The sequence below is a fragment of the Meleagris gallopavo genome, chromosome 1 (assembly GCF_905368555.1).
Source record: "Meleagris gallopavo chromosome 1, MGAL_WU_HG_1.1, whole genome shotgun sequence".
In the NCBI taxonomy this organism is placed as follows: Eukaryota; Metazoa; Chordata; class Aves; order Galliformes; family Phasianidae; genus Meleagris; species Meleagris gallopavo.
This window is the reverse complement of record NC_139404.1, coordinates 190,379,907-190,407,747: the sequence shown is the minus strand read 5'-3', so window position 1 is coordinate 190,407,747 and position 27,841 is coordinate 190,379,907. Positions and strand designations below refer to the sequence as shown.

Here is a 27,841-nt window from a genome sequence, read left to right as displayed (position 1 = left end):
ATCTAAGGTGTGGGAGGCAAAGGGACAAGACCAGACTCTTTTCAGTGATAAATGGTTGTCAGTGTTTTATGGGTGGTTCAGCCCAGTTCTGTCACTAGTTGAGTGGAGGGATTCGCGAATCCGTGCCTCCGGAAAAGGGGAAACAGAGGAACCTGAATTATTAAAAACAGAGGCAACAATCTGAGGAGAAACAAACTAATTTACTAAATATGGTATTGGAATGCAAGATAGCACACTATAATACAATATAATTAGAATTGAAGCTAATAAATCAAATATAATGAGAGAAAGAGTGTCTGAGAACTGAAGGCCTCGCCATAACGCTGAGGTGAGATGTGCAGTTGGGATGAGCAGCAGGGAGGAAAGGCTGATGATGGAAAAGAGGGATGTCAGATGACCTACCAAGGCCTTATATCTGTTCCCCTCGAGCAGAAATGATAACAGAACAGCAAACAGTCTTCTGGGGATGTAGTAGTTCTTCTCTTCTGGGACAGATACCCAGAACTGGAGCATTAACTCTTTAAGTCCCAGTGCACTGCATGATGCTGTGATGTGGAATACTGATAACCAAAAATCATAAAACCATGACAGTGGTGATAGGACAAACTGAAGCATAGGAAGTTCCACACAAATGTGTGTAAGAACTTCACAGAATGAGTGACAGAGCACTGGAACAGACTGCCCAGAGAGGTTGTGGAGTCTCCTTTTCTGGAGACGTTCAAGACCTGCCTGGATGCCTTCCTGTTGCAACCTGGTCTAGGGAGCTTGTTTTGGCAGGGGGGTTGGACTAGGTGATCTTTAGAGGCCCCTTCCATCCCCTGTAATTCTGTGATTCTATGATCCTGTGATTCTCAGTGTGCCCTGGCCACAGCCTACTGGACTTCTATGATGGTGTTACTGCATCAACAGACAGGGAAAGAGCCAGTGGTGTCATCTATCTGGACTTCATTAAGGCCTTTTACATGGTAGCCCACTACATTCTTCTCTCCAAATTGGATAGATATGGGTTTGGTAACTGTTCAGTGCATGAGGAACTGGCTGCAGGATTGAGTCCAGAGATCGGTGGTCAATGGTTCCACGTTTGGATGGAGGTTGGCAATGAGTGGTGACCCTCAGGAGTCAGTGCTGGGGCCAAAACTCTTTAATATCTTTATCAGTGACATTGACAATGGGGTCAAGGGCACCCTCAACAAATTTGCTGATGAAACCAAGCTGTGGGGTGTTGACATACCAGAGGGATGAGATGCCATCCAGAGCGACCTAGACAAAGTTGAGCAGTTGAACATCCTGAGGTTCAACAACTCAAAATGCAAGATCTTGAACCTGCGTTGAGGCAACCCCTGCTACCAATGGTGGAGGATGAAAGGATTGAGCACAGCCCTGCCGAAAAAGACCCAGGGGTATTGGTGAATGGGAAACTGGACCTGAGCCAGCACTGTGCCCTTGCAGCCCAGAAAGCCAACTGTATGCTGGGCTGCATCCAAAGCAGCGTGGACAGCAGAGCTAGGGAGGTGATCCTGCCCCTCTGCTCTGCGCTGATGAGGCCTCGCCTGGAGTACTGCATCCACATGTGGAGTCCTCAGAACAGGAGAGACATGGAGCTGTTGGAGTGCATCCAGAGAAGGGCCACAAAAATGATCTGAGGGATGAAACATCCCTCCTACGTGGACAGGCTGAGAGCTGAGGCTGTGCAGCCTGGAGAAGAGAAGGCTGCAAGGTGACCTGAGAGCGACCTTTCAGTATCTAAAGAGGAGTTACAGGAAAGATGGGGACAGACTCTTGGACAGGGTCTGTGATGACAGAACAAGGGGAAATGGTTTCAAGCTCAAAGCAGGTGGATTCAGGTGAGATGTAAGGAAGAAGTCTTTATCAGTGAGGGCTGAGGAAAATAGAGCATACATGGCTGTGAGGCACCAAAGTGTTCCCCTGAAGCAGATATAGATGTAGTTGTAATTCACTTTATTAACCAAAAACATCTCCGTAGGTTTCTCATCTCATGAAAATCCCTAGCTTCATTCTCATGTCCATCACTTCACAGAGTGGACATGTGTAGCTGTGGGAAATACATAGCAACATGACCCGAAGAATGTTTTGAAAGCTTCAAAGTGCTGCGTAATTCAAACTGATCCAGTTTCCTCCTTCCATTCCACTCCATAGCCGTGCTGACAGTCAGCAATGAGAGACATCATTTTATTATCATTCTTTTATTTTCTTGTTTCTTTTCCCCTGCATATACAGTACTTAAAAACGAGATCACTTTCACATCAGTCATGTACCATGTTTATTAACAGCAAAAAAAAAAAGGAATTATCTAGGTTTCACTCAAGACTGATTTACAGGATAAATAATTGTTTCCAATTACATAAAAAAAAAAAAAGACAACAAACCGTAAAGAATAAATTAATTAACTTAAGTGATTAGCTGTCCACAGTGATTTGAAAACTTCATAACCATTCCAACAGCGACACCACAAGAAGACATGTACTGTACAGTTTGCCACAGATTACTCTCGTCCTTCCTTCTACAAACTGAAAAAAAAATCCTCTGTTTTCAGAACAGTCATAGGCTTTGAAACACACAACATATCCCTGCTTCAAAGCCAGGCTTTGACCCGCCCTTGCTGCAGGTTAAGATACAAATGGCAAAAACTATTCTACTTTGGCTGGGTCCACTCCCACCCAGTGATGCTCAAAGTCAGTGGGGACTGCTGACTTCACCAAGAGCTGAGTGGGCCATCACTAATGCTAAAGGTTTGCCCTAGTCCTGTGGGATTCATCAACGTGTTTCCCTGGGAGCCCTTTTCTCCATGATGCTTTCAGCCACTGTGTCCTAGGGGCTCCCAAATTAAATGTAGTATTTCCGGGGACTGTGAGGCAGCAAAACACCAAAACTGTGCAAATGTTTCTTTCTCCTCACTCAGGAGAAAGCCCCAACAAGTGTTTTTTTTTCCCCCACACTGGCAATTGTACATGAGGTTCTCAGTGAGTTTTGCAGAGCAATGTCATGTATGATGCTGGACATGCAATTGTGATGTCGACTAATTAAACCTCACCACGCTCCTGTGAGGTGGGGAAATAAGTACTAAGATCGTAATCTTCATTTTATGGGCTGAAAGTGGGAGTTAGTTTAAATGAACCTCCTGGGCCCACCTGAAGATAAAATGTGGTGTCACCTGAAAGACAACAATAAAAGGATGGCCCTTATAGTCAATCCACTGGCCTACAAATGCACTTGTTATCTTATAAATAGCCAGCATTGAAAATTAAGAGTCTGCTGATTGCAAGCAAGCCCAGCAAGAAGCAATTTTAGCTCGAGAGATAGAGCCACGGGGCCCAGCTCCTGCTCCAGAACATGTTGAAATTTGGGCACAGTGTGTTAAGCAAGGCTCATTGTAAGTTGGCTGGTGACACCTTGCTACATATTGGCTCTTCTCCAAGAGAAACCACCGAGACAGGAATCTGATTAACAGCACTTCTCAAGGAGCTGTGAACAAGGATTGGATACAAAGGACAAGCCGACAGAGGGATGGACTGCTTCAGACTGTGGAGAACTCATCGGTGTACACATCTCTGCCTCTGCCTTGTGATTTGATGCTGGAGTGGTCTCTCAGATTTGCTTGGCTTTTTGGTAGCCACGCGTGTCCTTTGGCTCCAGATCTGACTGGGGTTAGGCTCTTTTTTTTTGCCCCTCCCATTGCAAATAGGGCTTCTCTACAGGCACAGTCCAACTGCACTGGTCTCATACTGACAGTGTTCCTCTAGTACGATGCACAGTGGAGCTATCAACTTTTACATGGAAAAGCAGTATCACCAGCTGGGGAAATGTCAGTGCAATACAAATATGACTTAAGAGAAACACCCACTTCTTCCCTTCCCAGACTAAGGAGATCAGCCAGGACCTGTGGAGCTATTTCACAGAATCACAGTATTAGAATCATGGTGCTGGAGGAGCCTCCGGTATCTGGCCCATCCCTACCCCAGCAGAGATACCCAGAATAGGGTTCCCAGCCCTGCATCCAAAGGCTTCTGGAGATCCCCATGGAGGAGAGCCAAACCCCTCTCTGTGTCCCCTTGTCAGCACTCAGTTTATCTTCCCACCAGAGCCCATGTGGTGGTTTAACCTTGGCACACATTTAAGCACCACACAGTTGCTCACTCACTCATTCTGCAGTGGAAAGGAGGAAGATAATTGAAAGGGCAAAGGCTAGAAGTGAAAGACAGTTGAACAAGTTTTTTGAAAAAGGATGAAAAGAAAAGAAAATTTGCATGATGCAGCTGCTCACCATCAACTGACCAGTGCTCAGCTGGTCCCTGAGCAATGGCACCCCTGGAAAATTCAAATTTCTCCCCACGTTTTATTGCTGGGCATGGCATCATATTGTATGCAATATCCCTTTGGCCACTCTGGGCCACTTGTCCCAGTTGTGTCCCCTTCCAGCTTCTTGTACACCTCCTTGTTCCTCACTGGTAAGGCAGCATGAGAAGCTGAAAAGTCCTCCTCAACTCTGAGCAAGCACTGCTCTGCAACATCTGATAACAGCATCAGTGTGTTATCAATACTGTTTTCATCATGAATCAAGAGCACAGTACCATTGAAGGCACTATGAAAGAAAAACTACTCAAGGTACTACAAAAACAATTAAATCTATCCCAGCCAATGAGCCATGGATGGCCAAATGGAGCCAACTCTTCCCTGTACACTCAAGGGAGTGGGATCCTGGGATGCAGGGATGCAGGTGGGGCTCCAGAGGGTCAATGCCAATGACAAATTTTGTGTTCAAGCTGTTTTCCAGTGGCTCAGACTGTGTATCCATATCCTAGATAACTTGGCCTGATCTAGTCAGCCCTATCCCAGGTGCAAGGGATGGCCTCAGTGTGGGTTAGGCCACTTCACCAGTGTATATGACCTCAGGGACTGAGCTATGCCTTGTCACTTCATGCCCAGAGAAGAGGTCCTGGCCCTGTTCAGGATGCTATAGCATTTAGGTGTTTTTCCTTTTCCCTCACATGTAGGAGCCCCTGCTCCAGCAGTAGGGTCTCATGGTAAATCAAGGGAAAGGTATATCTCCAGTTCTATTCCCTGCTTCAAGCAGGTGCAGCTGTGAGGTCCAACCCATTTGTTCAGGACTTGATCCATTCTGGTTTCCAAGGACAGAGCACAACCTCTCTTGGGACATGCTGTGAAGCCACATGCCAATGATTAAACCAAGGGATCCCCAGAACCAGGTGTCCATCAGCACAGCTGGGTCCCCACCATCCTTTTTATTGTGATTCTGATTGGGATTTCTGAATGTTGGGCAGGATGATTCCCCCAAGGGTGAAGTGCCCTGGATAATTCCTGAGAATGATGGGAGGGGAGCTTTTATGGCTCCCCATGGCTTTTACTGAGAAAAACTCTTCACAACCCACAGATCTCTGCTGATCTGACTTGAGACTCATGCCAAATGAAGTTTTGGAGACCAAGACTCAAATCTTGCTGGCCCCTACCTTCTCTCCATTCAACCCATATACAACCCTCTTTAGTGGCTGGTGGCCCTGGCTCCAAACTCATCCCAGTTATCTCCAAGTCAACCCAAGCCTTGGCTACCTTCTGGTGCCAGCTTCAGATGTAGCCCCATCTGCCAGTCAGTCAGTTTTGTCCCAGCACAATCTGCACACACACATATTTTCTTATATTTGAAACTAGATTTCATCCTGGCATCCATTTAGAGATGGAAATTTATTTCTCACTGAACACTCAAATGTCAAGTCATTGCAAATCAGTTTAAAGACAACTCATATATCTCACGAGACAGAGGGGTTGTGAACAGCAGTTGCAAACTCACAGTAAGAAATACACAGTTTTTGTAAATTTCTGCCCCTAAACCCACCAAGTTATTAGCTTTAAGTCTTGGGAAGATTTCTGACATGGCTCTGATACTTCATAAAACCAAAAACTGAGATCATGATGTTTGTCCTACGGTCAGCTCTCTTCCATGAGCACACACATGTATAAAAGCACATCCCTTGTCATAAATGAGATTGTATAGCTCAGGAGGAGGCTCTGACGTAAGGACTCAAGTCAAATCTTTTGCCTGTAATTAAAATGAATCATTAGCAGTGTTCTCAGCTTCCTAGAATATCTATTTCTAACAAAAGAATCTGTCGTACTTCAGCATCCAAGTATAGAGTGGATGTGATAAACTCAGTGCCTTTGGGACAAAGTTCTTGGCAGTCCGTGTAATTAAGCCAGCTGCTTTTCAATACAGTTTAAGACTAAATACTGCACAAACATTAATCATCAGGGACTGCTGTAATCAGCTCAGCAACAGGCAGGAATGATGATTTCCAACGCAGCGATTGATTACATAGGGGCTGATACAGCCACGTCTACACGGCAATGCATGGATGGAATCAAGGAGTTGCTGCTTAGTATGGAGGAGCCACTTGCTTGATGCTCAGCAGGAAAAAAATGTAGGAATATTTGTTTCTGGAGAAATAAAGACCTCAGAGCAAGGTAGGGAGATAGAAAGCAGCAGTTGTGAAATAGCTGCTTTTGATCTGCCCATGAACAAATTATCAGCACCTGTGGGACCTGGAGAAAAAGGACTATTTTCTCCAGTACTGTTAAGTACTGATTATGCTTTCCTAATCTTAACACCTCGGATTAAACATGGAAGTGGGCACTAGATGCACCTAGTCCCAGTGCAGAATTGCATCCCAGCCCTGGTTTGGATTCTCAAACAACTGCAGCATCAGAAGGATTTGCTGAGCTCCCCATCTCCCAGCCTCACATGAGGTAGAAGACACACATTTCTGGCCATGCTCCAAACAGCTGGATATCTATCTAATGCACTGGGCCAGAAAAGTGAAGAAAAAGATCTGAATGCATTTTACAACTTGATTTTTTTATGCTTTTGGTGCGGCTCAAGATTTTTTTGGCCTGAAGCTGGCTCAGTTTCATCTCAAGCATAATTGCAAGAGACCCCAAGCAACATGAAGGGCTATTTCTGAAGTTTCTGCTGCAATTCACCCAGAGATGGCTGCATTTTAGGAGGCAAACAGCGTGGTTTTGGCAGGGAACTACATTCAGCGTACATCATAACCCCTCCTCCCCAACCTAATCTTCCTTTGTATACAGCAGGTTGGAAGATGAAATAGGAAAGCCAAGTTCTTTGCCTTTCAGCATGGACTGTGCAGAGCTCACTTCCAGCCAGGTCAATGCACACCAGATCCATCCTTCGTGGCTTCTCCTTCGTGTCTCAGGCACCCGTGGGATGCCAAGACCAGAAGATCTCTCCATATCCTCTTAATGAGCTCACTGAACTTTATGGGAGTCTTTACAGTGACTTCAGTGGGCTCTGAACCAGACCCAGTGTTTTGTCTCCCCTGAGAAGTGGTGATGAAAGGGGTTATAGAAAGATGAAGCGCTGCACTCTGCTCTTCATTTCATTATCTCACCATGCAAGCGTGCAAGTCCTCAGTGAGAGGCACAGGCCCTGGTCTTCACAAAGCATCTGGCTGTGTTAATCTTCCCCTTTGGGACTTCTCTCATCTCTCTCCTAGATGATCATTATTTTTACCATAAGCATGAGGATATTTGCTCCATTATTCTTGTAAAAGCCCAACACTGCAATGTCTTAAAAGGGTCATCAGAGCTTTTCCCTTGATATCCTCCCATTTCATGGCAAGGCAGAGGAAAACATCAACTGGTGTTGGAAACTGGAGACTTATTTTATGAGGCAGAGCCTAGCCTTTAAGGGTCTGGCATCCTATACCCATGTGAGATGCATCTGGCCCTTTCCAAACTCAGGCCAAGATTAAACAAATGTGTTAATGCTTAAGCATCAATAATTAATACAAATGATTGCTCTTCTTGGTGGTGGTTGTGGGAAGTAGAGCCCCTGCTGCTGGGAGGGGTTCATTTTGAGGAAAGAATAACTCAAGCTGTTTAGCAAATGTTATTACCTAATCCTTCTAACGTGCCTTTTGTTTAGCTCTCAATTTGCAGTCGGTCTGTTTATCTGTGTCAGTGCTTGCTGTCTGGCAATCAGGCAGCTCCATGGCAATCATTAGTTCTTCCTGTTTTCATGAGATCATGAGTTATTATCTTTGCAATAAGCTGCCTCTTCCTTCTCTACTCTCTGTGTGCGGCAGCTGCCTGGGGAGAGCAATCCCAAAGCCTGGATGTGTCAAAGATGCAGGCAGTGGAACAGCAGCTTCCCATCCATTATCAGAGCCTGGGGTCATTACCATCACAAAGTACTGTTTGTATCAAAGAGGTATCACCAAAGATGGAGAAAAATATTTAGACCAACCCTTTGTTTCCAGCATGAACCAGCTGTATGCTGCGATAAATTTAATATTGGAACACCCTGTCCTGCTTCTTCTGATCAGCCTCTTTCCAAACCTAACGCCTCACCACTGACCAACATTTCAGTTATTCCACTCCTTTCCCCCAAGTTACAGCCCACAGGAGCACTTCATCCAAGTCTGACCTCTGAGGTACAGCACCTGCCTTCTCCTGGTCCCTACATCTCCTCCTTCCTCCCACTTATCACTCAACCTCACATCAGCCCAGGTACACAGGGGTCCCATAGCCTTTCTGAATACCTCATGCAGAGCTTTTCATGATGGGGACTCATCCTCACTGGGCTTATTTTCGTGCCACAAAAGGTAGATTTTGGTTTCTAGGGCCAGATTCACAGGCAATTGGCTTCAGAAAGGCTGACATTCTGCCATCCAAAGCCAACCTCTCCAACCCACTGACTTTGAGAGTCAACCATAAAAGACACTCCATCACACCTGGGTGTTCCTGCGTGCATGCAAGTGTCTGCGTACATACATACTGGTGTATGTATGCATGGTGGGGCAAGTCCTGGACTGCAAAGCCAGCTCAACAAGGCAGTCTGGAAGCTCTTCGAGCTCGTCACAATTACAAATCACTACCAGAAACACAGAGGCTGTCCCACAATGAGAAAAACTATCAGAGGTTTTGAACACATTACTATTTACAACAGATGGGATGATGAAAATAAAGTCAAAGAGGAATGGTCTTTGCCCAGTTTTGGGATTGAGAGGAGGCAGAGAAGAGGGCAACCATAAAGAGGAGAGAATTGGTGCTGGGGAATGATGTTCTGGAAGAGATGCTGCCAAACCTAAATGGCATGGTTTATGGGCTTGGTATGGAAGAAGAAGGGGAAAGATGATATTAGGATATAAAGGGTGGCTTTAATAACTGTAAGCAACAAATGTGTAAGGTGGAACTTGGTATTGCTACATCAAAGTTCCTGGATGGTGCATTCAGCAGCTAAAGCACAAACCCAGCCAACAAACATAGTTGACCTTTATCACTGGCAAACAGTATCTGCCAAGTCTTCCTCTGCAATTAAGTTTCTTTTGTCTTAAAAGAAAATGATAATAAAGAACCTCTCCCCTCCACAGACAGCAGTTTTAGAGAAATCCAGTCCAAATGGAGCTGGAAGTCTGATAGGGCCCCAAGCTGGGAGAACCCCTGGGACATCTGCCTGTTAAGTATCTGCCCTGTCACTATTGCTTGGTGCTCTTGGTGGCCTCTGAGGACTGCCGCACATCAGTCCACTCCTGCATGGTGCTCTGCAGCGCCTGTGTCTTCTCCTTGTCCACTTGCACATAGTCAACCTTCTCATCTGAGGCAACCGATGAGGTGGAGGGCTGTGGGGAGGAGAAAGACAGCCACCGGCTGGTTATCCATCAGCAGCCATCAACTCCCATCCTCCCTTATAGCTCATCACCCTCCCTCTGAATGGTCTCGGGTGAAAGATTTTGGTCTGTTCTGCAGCTTTCTTGCATGAGACCACAGTGTGATGGGAGGGTTAAATCAGCACCCAGTTCTCTGCCTTCTCACCAACTCTGGAGCATGGGTCATATCTTGCTCATTTTCTTGTAAGACCTCAAGAATTCTTACAGAGACACAGAAAAATCTTAGCATTGCTTTTAACCAGAAGTCTAGAAAATCCCCAGTACCTTTCTGTGTGGCCCTGGTGAGCTTGGCTGGAAGTCCAGGGCCAGATAATCCACACTACCCGAACTCTTTTTAGGCGCTGGGCTGTTGGTGCCACTAGGAACAGGAGAAGCAGAAATGGGGTTTTGCTAATGCAGGGAAGAGACAGGAGAGATAATGAGCATTAAAATGGGAAGAAATAATAATAATTATAAAGGAATTAACACAAATCTGGCAAAGAAATGCCTCAGAGGCACTTTCAAGGGAGGTCCTATCTTGAAGATGCTCCCTCATTGCTCACAGGAACCAGAACTGCAGAACTGCTGGGAACTGGGTTATGTATGAGATAACAAATATAAATGTGTGCTGTGGATTTGTTGCATCACGGCAGTTCTGCTGCTCTGTGTTGGCTTTATTCACGTGCCAGACATGAGATGTCAGGTCCAGCATTTCCTGGGAGCGACTCCTCTGGGAGCCAGTGAACACAGTTCTGGGATCTCTGCTCAGCCCCCTCAGTTACACAGCTTTAAAAATATGCTTCAAGTCAGCAGCTTTGCTAAGAAAGGCAAAGTCCCTCCCTGTAAGCAGTGCCACTCCCTGCTGTGCTCTGATAGCCCCTGCCCTCCGCACAAACATGACGTCAGTGGGGAAAAAAAACCCTGAAAAAAAATGAACTCAATTAGGAAAATATGCCCCAGATGTTTTTATCCCCTCTTAATTCCTTGCAAAGTAGGTAATATGTGTTCCTGCTCTCATATGGAGTTAAAACCCCAGTAGGATGTACCATATCAGGAACAAAAGCCGCTGTTTTGTGCATGTGGGGATTATGTAAGGATGCACACTACATCCATCATGATGCTATCGGAATCACTGTGGTGCTTCCATGTCATGAGCTAGGAATGTGTTTGCAGCACTGGGGAATGGACATGTCCTGCCAGGACCGTGTATCCTAGCTGGAGGCCCTTACCATTGCCACGTAGTTCTCCTCACTGTCTCCTGAGTCAGTGCTGGTGATGCTCTGGGAGGAGACAGGTCGACAGTATTGCAAAGAGCTGGCGTTGAAGGTCTGGCTGTAAGGACAAGGTTCAACACGTTAATGATGGCTGCGGGACCATGGCTCGGGAGAGATAGAAGAGAGCTGCACCTGATCTCTACCAGTGCTCACAGTGGGTGATGGAGAAGAGCTGGTGGTACTGGGGGTCTTCCAATCTGACCATCCCATGGGCCAATAAACACTGGGTTTGATCTTGTTTTTTCCCTTCCTGGAACTTTGTAAATAACACCTTGCTTACTATATCATAGAATCATAGAATCACAGAATCATTTGAGTTGGAAAGGACCATTAAAGGCCATCTGGTCCAACTCCCCTGCAACGAATAGGGACACCCACAGCTCCATCAAATGCTCAGAGCCCAGTTCAGCCTGACCTTGGATGTCTCCGAGGACGGGGCATCCCCACCTCACTGAGCATATCCATAACTCTCCTGCAATCACTTGCATAAATCGGGCTCCATAAACTCTTTCATCTCATGGGAAGTATTTCATTGGGGAGGATGCACAGCCAGCCTCCATGGAGATCCTCAGCAGGCTTCTCATCTCCAGCCCCTTTTCAGCTCCAAGCTTTGGTACCATGCAGGGCCCCATCTGAATTTTTTGACTGAAAAAAATCTGCAAGGCGTTGCCTTGTTTTCAATTGGCCAGATCTAATTATGGAGAATAGCATAATGCAATCAGCATCTGGCACTGAAGCCCGTGTCTTAAAAAGCTATTTGTTGCTTTGCAGTAAAGGCAGGGTCATATGATTAACTGATAAGGGAAAAATCCATTAGCTTCTATGGGGTCAGGCATCTTGTCAGTCAAAGTCTGTGTGCTGTTTCCTGGTGCAGCGATTTCAGCACACAGTGCTCATGCCCTGCAGTCAGTCTCCACACAATCCAATTTATTACAAGAGTCATAACAGCCAAACCTGGCTTCTTCCTTTCATTGGACAACATCAGACTGAGAATTAGCAGCAGAACTGGAGCTGTGCGAATCCTGTTATTTCTGGCCAGCAGACTTTGCTATGAAGTGCTTTGGTTTCATTTTGCAGACTTCCTCCAGGCTAGGCTTTGCTTTCAAGGCAATCAAAACACAACTGAGTCAAACCCTGTGTGTCTCACCCTGCATTTTTAGACCAAAGCAGCATTTCTGGGGATGAGCTGGATATGAAATTGGTACTGTGCCCCTACTGCAGTTGGGCTGGGGTTGCTTGGCCATGTCACAAATCATGATGGACTGCAGGTCTTGTGTCAGAGCCACAGGGCTGTGGCAATGTCAGATCCCAAAATGTTTCCAAGGGATCTTAATTAGCCACATTCTGGGCTTTCACGTAAAATTCTAACCTAAACCCATTTGTCTTCCTGTCACTGGCTGTGATGTGGGGAATGTGGCTCTGGCTCTCCCAACACTTGGATGGAGTTCACAAGGAATCCAAGAGAGAAGGTCCTCTTCTTCAATATCATCTGACCCAGATCCAAAGTTTGGCTGATGATGTGACCAAAGAAATCCCCAAGCCCCGCATCAGCTGGTGTGGCAGGAGATTTTAGGAAATAATTACTTAATAAATTCCCAATTCTAATCCTCTTCCCAGACTGCTCCTACTGCTCCCTGATGGATGAAGATGTTGTGCAATGTGGACTTTCAGCTTAATATAGCTGCTTGTTTATTTTCAAGACATGACCCAGCTCTGCAGCTACTGTTTCTAAAATCAACAAAGGAAAAATCTAGATGAAAGACATCACCCATCTTTTGGGGAAATTTGAGTATGCATCACACCCAACCATTACTCACCTTGGCCTGGACCAGGATTTTGTCACTGGTGATTTGAAGGGAAGCTCATCGATGACAGTGTTGTTCCTCAGGTCCAGTGGTGATGGCTTTGCTGGGATAAAAGTTTTTATTCAGATCATAACCAATATGAGAGGGGATAGTCTCCTAAAATTTACTTGTTGTTTCCCATTTTGCACATTAGCCCTCCTTGCTGATGACAAATCAAAGATCTCTGCTGTCATTTATGCTGAAACCAGGGAGAAAAGGTCAGTTTCTCCCTCTAACTCACAGCTCAGAGCTGGATGGATGGCCCCAAAAGGGGAATCTGTCTCATAAGGGAGTTCTAATGCCTCAACACAGCTGGAAAACACCAGCACTGATCAACTTCTGGCTAGAGCACTTGCCCAGAGACATTCAAAAGGAAATCTACAGAGTAACCTCATCATGGGTGGGTTATTAAGTGGAAGAGAAGAATGCTGTGCTGCAGTCCCAGCCTCATCTAGTGTGATGATTGAGTTAGGTGCTGAGATCCTAATGATGGGAGTCCTCCTCCTGAACTGTGACCAAAATACCCTGAATGGGCTGAGCAAGAGTCAAGGTGGTGATATGGGTGCAGGTAAAGCCCTGAGGGAAGAGCTGCTGAGAACCAGTCAGTAGGAAACAGTAGGGGAAATGTGAGTGATCTGAATACAATCACTGAATTATTAAGACCTCTAAGATTGTCTAGCCCAACTGTCTGTCTACCACCAATATTGTCCAGTAAACCATGTTCCTAAATGACACATCTAAATGTTTCTTCAACACCTCCAGGGATGGTAACTCCAACACCACCCAAAGGTTTTGGGGTGGAGTGTAGAAAGAGCTGCCAGCAAAAGAGTTGTGCTTGCCACGTGCAGCTCCTTTAAAGGCCAGGAAGGGTGTGAGATGGGTATTTTGAGCTTCGTTGCACCACAGTCCTCTTGAAAGAGGAATGGAATGGGGAAAGGGGAGATCTGAAGGTCTGACTGTGCTGCTGGTAGCAAATGAGACCTCGCAAAGGACTTTGCTGAGTGCACAAGAAGACATATGTAGCCAGAAGGGTTCCGGGAAAGCTCTGCCCACAAACATCCAGTCTTACCTTTCCGGTCGGGTTTGAGGTTGCGGTTGACTGGTGGGGGCTGGATTTCACTCAGCCGCCTGTGGCACTGGGCCATGGCCCCTCCTTTATGCATGGGGAGGGTGGCTGAAGACAATCCCACCAGGTCAAAGTGATGCGGCCCAGGGCTCATGGGGATGTAGAGATTTTGGGCGTTGTCGTTGGCTTTCTCAGCATGGATCAGGGGCGAGGAACCAGGGTTCATGGGGACGTAGTTGTCCTCAGAGTCGGCACTGTGGGAACGGGCCACCACAGCCTTGGCCTGCTGTGGGACAAGTGGAAGCACACTTTGAGCATCAGACACCACTCAGAGACCCTACAAACCCCTTCATTTAATTATCATCAAACACACCAGTCATCAGTGAGACCAGCCTTAACAACTCAGCACAGAGGGAATGAAAAGCCTTTTCTCCTCCTTGGCCATCAGTTTGCACTGAGGACCTACTTCCCCTGCTTTCAAGATACTGCAGAATCCCAAATTTAGGGAAAGGTGTGCATCATCCAGACATGCACTTCTCATGATCACAGTGATCTGCAAAAGCAAACAACCTGGGAAGTTATTTTTCCCTGGACTTCGACCATGGCTAAAACAAAATATGAAAGATTGCTCTAAAGTAATTTCCATCTCAGAAAATTTTAGAAAGAGCACAAAAGAGGCTGCTCTGGCAATGTGTCAAAATGCAGCTCAGTAGCATCCCTGGCTTTCAGGAAGCCAGTCACTCCTGGTCACCATGTTTTAGGATCATAAAGCCTTTCTGTGAGGCTCCACCTGGAACTGTGTTAACCTATAAAGGCCCAAATGATGCTTATAGAGCAACAGCCAAACCAACAGCCAACTCACCAGGTAGGAGTTGTACCCATCATTCATGGACTCCACCGACTGCACGGTGCTGCTGCCCCCGTGCTGGGGGTAGTCGTACGTCTCACAAGAAGAAGCTGCAAGACAACCACAAATGTACAAAGCATCCCAGCACAGCTGCTAATAAACTTGGCCCTGCAAGGCAATATCTATTTCTGCTGATTGTGGCAAGAGACACTGGTGTGATGACATGACTTGAAGGCCATCCCAGATCCTCTGAATCCCTGATGCACTCTCTCCCATTTATCATCTCCAACACATCACCGTGCTGCCCGCACCTAACCTGGTTCTGTCAAAGCACTGCAGAATCTCAGGGGTGAGATGTCAGGAAAGGTAGATCATGGAGAGAAAACTGGGTTAAGGGAGAGCGTCGTTACACCTCCGTTGACAGACATAAGGACTGGCAGCTTCTGCTATAGGGAGGATGGGGTGAAGATGGAGTGCTAAGCACTGGAATACCTATTGTCTACATGTTGTTGAGTGTGGCTCTGATCTCAGTCTAAACGTTAGTATTTAGGTAGAAGAAAATGAAAAGGGCAATTCAGGAAGCTGTGTGTATCATTTATTGCACATTTTCTTTCCAACCACCCCTTCTAAATTACTTTGCACTATCTCATCTGCTTGAGAACCAACAGTGATTACATGAACTGGGCTAGATTAGGAGATGCAGAGATAAACTGTTCTTTCCAAGATTCCTCTGATCCCTGCAAGACTAGGACCAAAGTTCAGAAAGGGTACACTCATCCATGGCCCACCCATGGCTAATGGAAAGGGCATCTCTTCCTCATTGGGGGTATTGGGTCTTGGAGATATACAAAACTACTTCCCTGTCTGGTGAGCAAAATGGAGAGACACATCCGGGCTGAAGTGGTGTTGCTCTGATAGCCCTGGTTATGAACTGAACCACAAGCAAACTAAAAATGGCAAGTCTTGGTGAAGGACTGCATGGACAAGCAGGTTTAGGGTTTTAGTTCAAAGCACAACACTCTGCTGAGCAGCCTGGATGAGCAGAGCCCTGGGGTGCCTCTCCATGCCTTGAGCGTATTGTATATCCAAAGCAGGGCCAGAACCTTGCCAGAGAAAGATTCTTTGTGTTTAGCCTTCCATACTGGCTTTTGTCAGCATCTACCCTGGCTCTGTTGCAACTCAGTTGGACCTCTCTGTCCAAGGTTTCAAGATAAGAAAAAGCCAACCCTACTCCCGGTCCCCAAATTCACCTCGGTGCAGCCTGCTGTTCTCCACTGCTGGCAGTGTGTTTCTCCGGGGAATGGTGGCTGCCATGGGGGCCAACCCTAAGCTTTCACTGGGTTGGGGTCGCTGGGGTGGGCTGCCCCATCGTGGCTCCATCTGCCCAGGTTTTGGAGGCCGTGGGGGTGGCATGGTGGGCGAGTCACTGGCGGCCACGGCAAGAGCATTGTGGTTCTTGTCTAGTGTAAATGTCCTGGGAATCTGGTAGACGGAGAGCGGGGTGGCGGGAATATCGTAGGAGTCCGTGGAGAGCTCTCCAAATTCCTTGCATAAGGCATTGCTGGGAGTCTTGTAGGTATAGACTTCCTCGTTATCCGTTTCGGAACTGGTGAGGCTCAACTTGGGGTGTGTGTAGGAACCGAAAGAGCGTGGGAGGTCATACGCGCTGTCCCTGAACTCTGAGTTGTGTCGGCTGGGTTTTGGCAGGCTGTAAAAGCCATGGAGCTGCCCACCCACTCCATTCATGCAGTGCCCGTTGCCTTGTGAGAGCTTCTGGACAGCCGTGTCACTGCGCATGAAAAAGGAGGACCTCGTGGCTTGGGAGAAGCTGGCGCTCCTGCAGAGGAAGGAAAGAAAGGGGCTGAGATGAGAGAGAGCTGGTGAGCACTGAGCTCTGCTCCCTCTCTTCATCACCCTCCCAACTTGCATTGCCAAATCCATGGGGACAAGAACACCTGAGATCCCTTCAAGTGTGCCTGCCCATGACGCAGTGTGTCCCAAAGCAAGTTGGATATTAGGAAAAAATTCTTCTTGGAAAAAGTCGTAATGTGTTGGAACAGGCTGCCCAGGAAAGTGATGGAGGTGTTAAAAAAATGTGTAGATGAGGCACTGAGAGAGATGGTTAGTGGGCATGGGGGGGATGGGTCTGTTGGACTTGATGTTAGTGGTCTTTTCCAACCTTAATGATTCTATGTTTCTATGAAATGTCTTCAGGATGCCCAAGGACAACCTGTAACCTAAGCCTCCTCCCAGCAAAGCCACAAGTGGGAGCTGCACACACAAAGCTTCATGGCAGGGCTAAAGGCTGCAATGGGCCTTTAATTCAGATAGACAGAAATTGCAATTTTTGCATTAGTTGACAGTGATCCAAGACAATACTGCAATGAGCCACCCCATCATCACCACCACCATGTGCTGGCCACCCACGTCCAAGGAAGTAGGAAGGATTACTCTTACCTACACCATGTCAATTCATTCAAGATGGGCTGAAATAATTCTTCATGGGGATTTTTTCAAAGTATCCAGGCAACACCTATACCTTATCCTCTCACAGGACAACAAAACCTCTGCTGGGAGAGATGGAGCCCTTATGGGAGGGCTGGAGGGAAGAGTGCTCATTGCAAAGCTCTGATCAGGTTCCTTTGCTATACTCCTGCAGGGAGCAGCCTCTAAAACCAACATGTTACAAGATCAGCGCATCCCCAGGACCCTGTCATGCTGGTCAAGATGCATCTCCTATTCAGGGGTGTTTGTTACTGAAACAATTTCCTTCCGTCGACACTCAGAGCCATAGGAAGCCAGTGATGGATAGAGATGTGTTTTTCTTTTCTCTTCCTTTCATTGTGGCTCTGTTTAATCATGTGTGTGGTTGTGGGGATGAATGGACAGCAGGACAGGGATGCTGATGCCCCGTTCTGGAACCCCACTCAGAGTGGTGCAAGCTCCAAAGAGGTCAGTTACACTCAGCAGTTTCCAGCTGGGAACTGGGGTTTGCAGCCTTGATTGCAGTCTGAGAGGAATAATTCATGGGGTTGAATTCAGATCTACATTCCATTCCTTGGGGGGAGTGGGGCATTATGATCGTTATGTCCCCCCTTATGATTCTTTGATTTGCCTTGAAGTCATGCCCAAGGATGAAGACCAAAAGTTGGGAAGACCCTGATCCTCCAGTGACTACTTGTTAGCTGCCACTCCTCCACTGAGTTCCTCTGAACCCTCCGGCACAGCAAATTCCATCTCCAGCCTCTTGTTTCATTCCTCCTGCTGCTTCCTCCCTCTTCCTACAGTGTGACTTCTCCCTCATCCTCCCTCCAATGGGACTTTTTGCCCCAGCAGACTGGCTTTCTGCACCCACAATTCTCTTTTTTTTTTTCCCCCATGTCTAATGTCACTGTGACTTTTGCAGTAAGGAACAAACACATTTGCATCAGACATGGGCATCATGACACATTTGGATTTGGGTCAACTTTGGGCCATACATGGGTCAGGCTTTTTGAGACCATGTGAATCACAGAATCATTAGAGTTGGAAGGGACACTTAAAGGTCATCTAGTCCAAGTCCCCTGCAATGAACAGGGATGTCTACAGCTTGATCAGGTGCCCGAAGACCCATCCAGCCTGACCTTCAATGTCTCCAGGGATGGGGCATCCACCACCTCTCTGGGCAACTTGTTCCAGTGCCTCACCACCATTATCACAAAAAAAAAACAACAACCCCACAACCAAAAACCTTTCCTTCTTGAAGATCTGAATCTTCACTGTTTTAGTTTGAAATCATTTCAACCATATGCTCACAGCCAAATAAAAATTGCTCAATCAGCCCCATATAAACACCTCCCCATATTGTGAGTCCTTCCCTGTCATCAAGGTGGGACAAAAGTGCAATGGGAAGATTTCTGCTGCAAATCCCTGGCAAGTGTCAGCTTGGTGGGAAAAACTGGGAGATGTCAGTTAACATCACTCAAGTGGGGCTGATTCCGTGCAGGGTGAAGGCTCTGTTTCCTGGAGCCAGCACGAGATGGCGCTCAGAAACAGGATTTATTTGGGGAAAAAAGAAATGTGATGCTGTGATAACACCAACGCATCCCCTCTGCCTTTCGAGTTCTGTCTGCCTGTGAGATGTTTGGTCCTTTCAGGCAAGGATTTGAAGTATCCCATGGGTTAATAAATCATCTTCCTCCACCAATTAGCTACTACTGTCCTCATTTTATGGATGAGTAAAGTGAGAGCAGCAGAGCTGGGTGGGGGAATTCCCAGTAGTCCTGCAGCCTGACCCGTGCGCTGGGCATCGATCAGGGTGATTATTTCAGTCCCAATTTGTCTCTGCCCATCAAAGCATCAGTATTTGTGTCCTCCTCCTCCTTGCCCTAGCCGCGTTTGGGATCTTGAAGTGTGGCTTTGAGATATCCTTTCAGCTGGAGCATCAGAGGGTTTTTTATAAACACTGTTCTATTAACGCCATCTGAAGTTAATTTTCTGACCCCATCTTTTTGTTGTTGTTGTTGTTTTTGGTGGGGAAAGGCAGCTGCAGCAGGAAAACCCAGCGGAGGTGGCAGCTGAGGCTCTGCTCTCACACTCCGCCAGCTGGGCTCTGGCCACTGCTCCTCCATCCTCCTCACTGCTCTCACCAGCCAAAACTCCTCACGCCAAGAAAGCTCTTCCCTATTTAAGGCAACTATCTGTGTCTGGAGGTGGAGAGCGATGCAAAATCTGCCCATCCCTGAGCTGGGGATTTTCTGGTTAAAGCTGGGAAAGCCATAAAGTCACTGGTGGAAACTCCTGTTCCAAAAGCTCAGGGTTTTCTGCATCTGAGTTTTGCAAAACCTTAGGAAATCACCACAGGGTTGAGATTGGAAGGGAACTCTGGGTCCATCTTGGCAAAAGGATAAGAGAGAGTGGCCTCAAGTTGGGCCAGGGGAGGTTCAGGTTGGATATGAGGAAGAATTTATTTTCAGAAAGAGTGGTGTTTCATTAAAACAGGCTGCCCAGGGAGCTGGAGGAGTCATCATCAATGAGGTGTTTACGGAAAGGATAGACTAAGTACTTAGGTACATGGGCTAGTGGGCAATATTGGTGGTAGGTAGATGGTTGGGCCTGATGACTTTAGAGGTCTTTTCCAACCTTAATGATTCTCTGATTCTATGATCTCATCCAACCCCTGCTCAAGTAGGGCCATCTCGTTGAGTTGCCCAACGCAGCGTTGCCTCGCCATGAGATTTGTTACAATACCTTGTGTTTTCCGACTTTCTGCTCATACACTGGTGGAGGAAAAGGTAATCCTGGGGGGCACTGGCAGAGAGGGTGCTCTGGAGGTGGCCAGCAGGGGAGTCAAAGGTGAAGAGGGTGGGCTGGCTGGAGTGGGAAGGCGCGGAGGACTTGCGCTCACGCAGCAGGTGGTGGTTGGCACCACTGAGCTCTGCCGGCGAGGACCGCGGTGCGTGGTTCATGGAGACGATGCTCCGCAGGGCATCTGTGTGGGAAGAAAACACAGTGGTGAGTGGGAACACTCAGAGACACCACAGCTTGATTTTGCATGGATTCCCTTATTTAAATGCTGCTCTCATGTTTGCAGGGTCAGTGGGGTTTGCTTACAGCTCTAAGTGATGCAGCAGCAGGCTTCTGCACTTGGAGCAAAAGCAATTACTGGTACTAGGAAAATAAATATTTTATCACATTTTATTATATTTTATCATTTTATCTTATGTTATTATTTTTTATCATATCCTCAGCAGCTTGCAAGGATGTCTAGGGGATGCCAGGCCAACTCATAACAAAGAAAGAGCTTTAACACCATAGTTTCTGCTGCTGTTTCTCCTTAGAGACTTCCTGTGGGAGGTTGAGAGACATGATTCAAGTCACTTCCATACCTCTGTGTAAGGACATCACTGCTGTCTCATAGTGGGGTAAATTGAGACATGGGGTGGGAGTGTGAATAGACCCAGTGACAGCAGAGCTGGAACATATACCCATGTTCCCTAATTCTCGATTATTTCTGTGGCTTAGGAAGAGCTTCTGACACTTTATGTCTATAAAACAGGATGTGCATCCAACAACGAATGTCCCTTCCCCTTGCTGAAGAAGAAATACAACAAAAAATATTAAATGTGTTTCAAACGATGTCCCAGAGGTCAAGAGTAATCACCCAGCTACTCCAGCCCTTCTGGGAAACTCCAGGAATTTGAATCAGAAATGAATTTTTACAGCCAAGCTGAAAATGTCATTAAAAAAGAAAATCCCCAAACCTGTATGCTGCAGAAAAATTTGGAAAAGTTGTTCCATCTCCAGCTTTAGAAGAGGCAGTGGTCTCCTTTCCACACTTCTGGTGTGTAAAACACTCGTGTGGTGCTGAGGTCACCCATTTTATAGCTCTGATTCACATTTATTTGGTGCTGATGCAAAATGCAAAAAAATCCCAGACGCTAATGAAAAAAGCCCTCTTTCCTTGGGCAAACATTGATTTAGGAACTGCTCCCACGTTTTCTCTACCATGAACTTCAGCTTCAGAAACACTTAAGGAATTAACACAATGGACATGGAGGATTTTCCAGGTTTCTGATCCCTTTTCCTCCATTTCTTCTCTCAACTCCTTGACCCTTTCCCCACGAAATTCCCATTGTAGCTCAGACAAGGAGCTGCAGTGTATGGTGTGATTTTTCACTGCCTTTTGAATTGCGTCAAGACGCCTCATCGATCTGTCTGCCACTCGCTCGCTGATGCTCCATTTTTTTCCCCAGCAATGCTGCAAACTTCACCCTATGCAGAAAAAGTACATTAATAAAAGCCAAAGAGTGTAGCTTGACTCTATTGTTTGGTTTGTGTTAAACAGAAGAAGGATCAATACAGAACAGTGACATTAATGGTGGGGGATGAGAGCTTAAAACTCCAATTCCTGTCTTCTTTGCATGGTCATTATAGATTCCTCAGTGCTTTTCATGGGAGTAAGTGGCTACTCTGGTGTCCTTAGACAAAACGACGACTTCACCCTTATTCTTATTAAATATTTATCCTGTTGCAGCCAGGACATATCTCCATCGGAAAGGGAGTCTTCAGAAATCTCTGAGTCTCAAATGCTAGCTCCGTAACAAGTGCTTTGAAGTCAATCAACACAGTGGAACCCACAGCCATGTTCCTATCCAAAATAGGGTGACTGCACCCAAAATGCCCCTTGGGAACGGCACCACAGTCCTGCTGCCTCCTGAATCATGGCTGGAAATTGCCCACAACACAGGGCTTTGGCCAACATGGTGTGAGGATGGAATGTTGGGGCCCTGTCCCCATCTGGACATAACCATGAACTGTGATGGGTTGGGTCTTTGAGCAGTTGTCCAATGCTATCCCTGCAGGCTCTGCAGTTCTTGTGCCATGGAAAAGCCTCAGCAAGCCAAAATCATAGAATCACTGAATCACTGAGGTTGGAAAAGACCTCCCCAAGATCATCCAGTCCAATCGTCCACCTATCATCAAGATTTTTCACTAAATTATGTCCCTCAGTACAACATCTAAATGTTTCTTGAACATCTCCAAGGATGGTGACTCCACCACCTCCCTGGGCAGTCCGTTCCAGCACCTGACCACTCTTTTGGAGAAGATTTTCCTGATGTTCAACCTGAAAATACACCCAGCAGTCAGGAATTGCAGAGATTTTCTTGTGTTGCCACAACTCAAGGGTACAGTTGGGGCTGGTCTGAGGAGACAGTCCCTGGTATCACCATGAGGGACAGCATATCAGAATCACAACACGTGGAGTAACCTATCAAATCCTGCACCACCAGGTGACTTTTCCAAAGAGTCAGCTCAATTTGGGGAGATCAGAGAGAGCAGTGGCTCCTAGAAGCAGGATTAATTACGTGTAGGTTATCTCTATCACTTCAATGGTGTAAAATGAAACGGGAGATGGAGGGGAGAAAGCAAGCGGCAAAGCCCAGTGAAAGCACCTCTGCTTCCCCAGGGGAAGTTGCTCTATTGATGGCTGCATTGATTTTCAAAATGAATTCCCAGCCTGCTTTCCACAGTGACCCAGAGCCTGAGAGCATCAGTGAGAGTGAATCCAGGACTCACGTACTCCATTAGAGCTGTGAGATGAGCCCCCTAATAGCAGGTGAGAGATGGATGGTTTCACTGGCCTGGGAGGGGATTGCAAGGGCTAAGAAGATAAATTCTGCTACTGCAGATGCTAAAATGGTTGTTGTTTTCTTCTTTTATGTGTTTATCTTTTTTTTTTTTTTTTTACAATTAAAAAGAAAGGGCAGCTTGTGACTCCACGTCACACATTGATGGTGTGTCCTGCTCAAGGTAGGAAAGGAGAAAAAAGGGTAACTGAGGTAGCAAAATAGGACTTGATGACTAGTGTGTGCTAAAGGTCAAGATATTTGTGCTCTTGTGCTTGGTCCATGCTCAGCACTCTGAGAACATCAATTCAGGTTGTGTATCGGGAAAAAAATCTCTCAGAAAGAGTGGTAAGTCATTGGTACAGGCTGCCCAGGGAGGGAGGTGGTGGAGTCACCGTCCATGGAGGTGTTCAAGAAACATGGGGATGTGGTACTGAGGGACACGGTTCAGTGGGTGTGGTGGGGTTGGATTGGGGTCAGACCTGATGATTTTAGAGGTGTTTCCCAACCTTAATGATTCTATGATTCTATGTCTGATGGTACCATCTGAATGCCTCTGGGCATTGGTTTCACCCACAATACAACCAGTGACTCTCAACTCACTCTGGTCAGGACCCAAGAAGAGTGAAGCTTTCCCATTCATTACCACCATCTGCCTCGAGGATAAAGGTAAGTCCATGGCCCTCATTTATTTTGCAATATGGATGAAACTTCCAAATCCCTTGGCTTTATGTTGATGTCTTGAGTTTATGTTTAGGGAATGCATCAAATAGAGCCAAGGAAGGATGAGATGCCGTTCCAATGGCCATTCCCTGGGGGGGCAGGGTTAAGATTATGGAGTGGGGCCATGTGGGAAGTGTCATCTTAACCCCATGTTTCCTGGGCTGTACTCCTCCGAGTGTGGGGAATTGGACTCTCACGGTCTGGAAGAAGTGGTGTCGGGCAGCCACAACGTAAATCTTGATGTCAGCAGCACAGCTTGCATGCAAAGCTCTTGGGTTCGTGCTACAGATGCTACACCTCTCCCTGCAAGAGGAGAGCCAGAAGCAAAACACCACGATGCCAGGCACGTTTCGGTCAGCAGAAGGCTTGGTGCTCTCCGGTCCAGGTTTAGATGTGCCTTTTTGGCAGCAAGGGGAAAGAAAATCCTCACTGGGACTCCGTCCCTGAAGGAAAAACACATGACTGCAACGGCACTGAGCAGGCTGGGAGCCAAGAATTTTTTATGAACATTTTCGATCCCCAAAAGTGCTGTTTTCCTCATTGCTGACAGCTCTGAACTCCCTCGCTTCCAGCACTCGGCTATTGCAATGTGCACATCTCTTTACACAGTGTTCCTGGGCTTATCTGAGTGCAATAATTACTTGGGCTCTTTTGGAAATTGCTGTTCACAACAGCTTTTTTTTTCACCGTGGCAGAGGCTGCAGCTTCAGCTCCCTAACCACTGAGTGGAAAAGATGCAGTCAGGAAGATGATGGTTTTCAGTTGCAGTTCAATTCTGCACTTTAACTGATGGCTGCAGTAAGGTGCCAGGTTAGCTTTTTTTCCCCCCAGTTCCCTGTGATGCACACACCATGCTGGCCAGAGTGAATCACAGAATCACAAAATAGAGTCACAGAACCATTAGAGGGGGAAGGGACCCTTAAAGGTCATCTAATCCAACTCCCCTTGCCAGTCCAAGTGCCCTTGCAAATAAGGGAACCCTTGGCCTGCTTTGCGAAAAAATAGGCAAAAAAATGCCTCTCTGGGCAATGCTGTGCCATACATTGGACTCTGAGCTCCAACATTTCAGCTGGTAATGGCATTTCAGATGCAACATCCCTTTGCAATGGGAAACTACAAACCCTCGGACTGTGCCACTGACTTTTGGCTTGCTAAAACTTCTGGCTAAAGCTTTACTTTTAGGAAGGAATACAGAAATCAACTACAAATAATCCCTAGGAAGGGCACAGAGGCATGCTCATACACTATTTGGAGCAGCTCCATCCTTTATTAGCAAAAAAAAAAAAAAAAAAAGAGGGCAAAAACTCAAGGGGGTCTGCTTGTGTCTCTGCCCTTGCAGCTAGCTCACCACTTGGAAAAAAAAAAAAAAATCAAAACAAGGCTGCATGCTTCTCCTGGCAAGGACAGAGCAAACAGCACATCTGTTGAGTCATGGTGGAGGGTGCTGTGCTGCCAGGATCCCCTGGGATGCTGTGGTACCCTGGGAAGTCTTACTGCTCCAGATTTCGGAGTTGGATGGCATCTGGAAAAAGCAATTGTTGGCCTGAGGGTATGCAGAGTGTCATGCTAAAAATTTCCTCCAGCAGGTTAGTGGGGAAGGACATGAGGTTTGGGCATCTCCCCCCTCAAGCTGCTGCAGAAGAGGGCACTGTTACCATAATATTAAGTATTGCCCAAATTTGGGGTGTCACAAAGAGGGTGCAGAGCTCCGCACTGTAAGGATGGGACAAGGTAACGCTCATCATGAGACATCCTTCTTTGCAGAAGAGAGAAAAGATGTGAAATAAAGCGACATTGAGCTCCTCAGCTTTTCCTTTCCAGATGAGTTCTGTGATTTCTGCCTTAAGTTGCACCTGTGGAAGTTCAGATTGCTTCTCAGGAAAAACTTCTCAGAAAGAGTGGTGGTGCATTGTCAAAGGCCAGAGGGAGGTGGTGAAGTCACCATCCCTGGAGGTGTTTAAGAGCCATGGATATGTGGCACTGAGGGACATTTTAAGTGGACATGGTGTGATAGGTAGGGTTGGACTTGATCTTAGTGGCCTTTTCTGATCCTACTGATTCTATGATTCCATTATTTGCTTTTGAGAAATCATGCAGGACAGACTACCTAAAGAAAAGAGGAGCATGTCCAATTTACAGACAGGGATCTGCTGCACGGAGGGACTAAAAGCATGGTTACTTTTATTCCATTTCAGCCATCAAAGTGATTTTTAGCCCAGACTGCTCCCCTTAGGTTTTCTCTACTGACAACGGTTAAAACCACCAATTAGCCAAGCATCCAATGCAGGATTGGAAGAATTACTGTAGCAAGAGGTGATGGGAGAAACTGTCAGTCAAACATCAGTGGAAATAAACTGCATTGTCTCTGACTGTTAAAGCCAGAGATCTGCTTGTGTTTGCAAAAATCACCAAAAAATGGGGTGGATGCAGGTGCTTTCACCAGCCTTTGCCTTGCAGAGGCACAGCAACAGGGGGAAGTATCCCAGTGCTGGCAAGGGAAGGAGAGGAAAAGTCAGATCATCCTGACCCCAAAGCATTATATATCTTAGCTATCAGAACAGAAATCAATTCGCTGAAGGATAAAGGGGCAGGAGGGAGAGGGGCTGTGACAAAAACAGTGATGTTTGTTGCTGAGAGCCCAGAAAAAATCCCCCAGAACCCTGGGGAACACCCTTGGCAGCGCCAACCTGGCTCTGCATCATATCAGCACACCCTGCATAGAGCGGACACCCTTTAAAGAGCAAATCCTTTTGTGTCAATATTTGGAGGGCTCCCCATGCTGCTGTTTGTTTTTGGTAGAAGTGCTTCAGTGCTGGAGATAACAGCAGGCGAACGTGGGCGCCTTGCAGCTCTGATTTATGTGTGACCTTCAGCATCCCACCTGGGGCAGCCTTATCTGAGAGCCCCACTAGGGGACGATGACCTAAAGGAAGGACAGCACTGGGCAGAAGAGTGGGATGGGCTTCATGCCTCTGACCTTTCAGGAATCATCACCTCTGCCACTGCAAAAACAAGTTGATGAGGGATGAAAGAGAAAACAAGAAAAAAGGCTGGAATGGAGGGGAAAGGGCAAGGGTGCTTAGCTGTAACTCTATAAAACACAAAGCGGTCTCAGGAGAAGCATCACAGCATCATCAGCTGGCTGAGGCTGGAGGCACCTCAGGGTCCCAGCCATGCCCCAGCAGGGACACTCAGAGCAGGGTGCCCAGCACCACCTCCAGGGCTTCTGGAGCCCTCCCAGGAGCAGCCCCCAGCCCCTCTCTGCTCACTGCACACAGCAGTGCGGCCTGCTGTCCTGACGGACATCCTGTGCTCCAGGTTGTGTCCCGGGGCCTCTGGGCCGCACTGACCACCTCCATCCATCTGCTGCTGCTGCTTTGCCTGATACAGCCCAGGACACTGTTACCCTTCTTAGCAGTGAGGGCACACTGCAGGGCTACATTCCACATAGTGCCTACCAGGACCCCCAGGCCTATTACTGAAGAGCTGCCTCCACTTGGGTGCCCAGTTTGGTGCTGGGGCTGTTCCTCCCCAGGGGAAAGGCTCTGCTCTGCTCCTTGATGGACCCCAGGAGCCTTCCCCCCAGCCTGCTGAAAAAGTGAAGGACTGAGACTTTCCAGTGTTGAACAAATTTCTTCATGCTCTGCCTACTGAGTAGAATGCAGATGATTCTCCTTGCTTGCACTTCTCACTTCCCAAGAATGGAAACCCAGCCCAATCCCAGCCGGGGCTTCAAGCTGCCTAATGGCCTGCTTGAAATTTTATAGCCCTTTTTATGGAGACTGCAGTGCAGGTCCTTAATGCTCCAGGAGAGCAGAGAAAAACTTCTGTTACGAGGAAATGTGAACCTGCTTTACTTATGCATGATTTAGTGCCATTTCTAGTCAATGGAGCGCACGAGAGGCCCAAATATTTGCACTTTGTATTATAGAAGAACTGCCATTTCTGGCTCTTTACAGAAGTAATTATTTCTCTCTCCTTACCTTGGGGGAGAAACATTCTAAATCCTAGTTTGCTGGAGAGTCAATAAAACAGCAGTGCTGTTAAAGATCTGTTTTGTGATCTCTGAGCAAAGCAGTGATGGGAAAAGAAAGGGGATCCCCAAATTTCTCCTCTCTTTTCTTCCCTTGCTACGTTCACATCCATGAGTGGGACCAAAATGCAAGAGTTTGGCCCTATTTTTCTTTCCTGCAACAAAGATTAATGTTATCTTTGCTTCCCAGGTGGTGTTTCTGGGTTAAAATGATGGACGCAGCACAAGGTGTAGGAGAGATGATGGGT

At 46.9% G+C, this 27,841-nt stretch overlaps 1 protein-coding gene across 1 annotated transcript in view; it reads right to left on the bottom strand.

Annotated features, from left to right (window-relative positions):
- Positions 1–2,188: 2,188 nt before the first annotated feature.
- Positions 2,189–27,841, bottom strand: part of GAB2 (GRB2 associated binding protein 2) — a 92,265-nt gene continuing 66,612 nt past the window's right edge. The window contains exons 3-10 of the mRNA XM_085216471.1: positions 19,959–20,199; positions 15,980–16,566; positions 14,745–14,839; positions 13,886–14,168; positions 12,790–12,880; positions 10,928–11,030; positions 9,984–10,109; positions 2,189–9,671 (exon numbers count right to left, since the gene is read on the bottom strand). Of these exons, the coding sequence (XP_085072597.1) occupies positions 9,528–9,671; positions 9,984–10,109; positions 10,928–11,030; positions 12,790–12,880; positions 13,886–14,168; positions 14,745–14,839; positions 15,980–16,566; positions 19,959–20,199 (1,670 nt within the window). The 3' untranslated portion in view covers positions 2,189–9,527. The remainder of the gene's footprint in view (positions 9,672–9,983; positions 10,110–10,927; positions 11,031–12,789; positions 12,881–13,885; positions 14,169–14,744; positions 14,840–15,979; positions 16,567–19,958; positions 20,200–27,841) is intronic.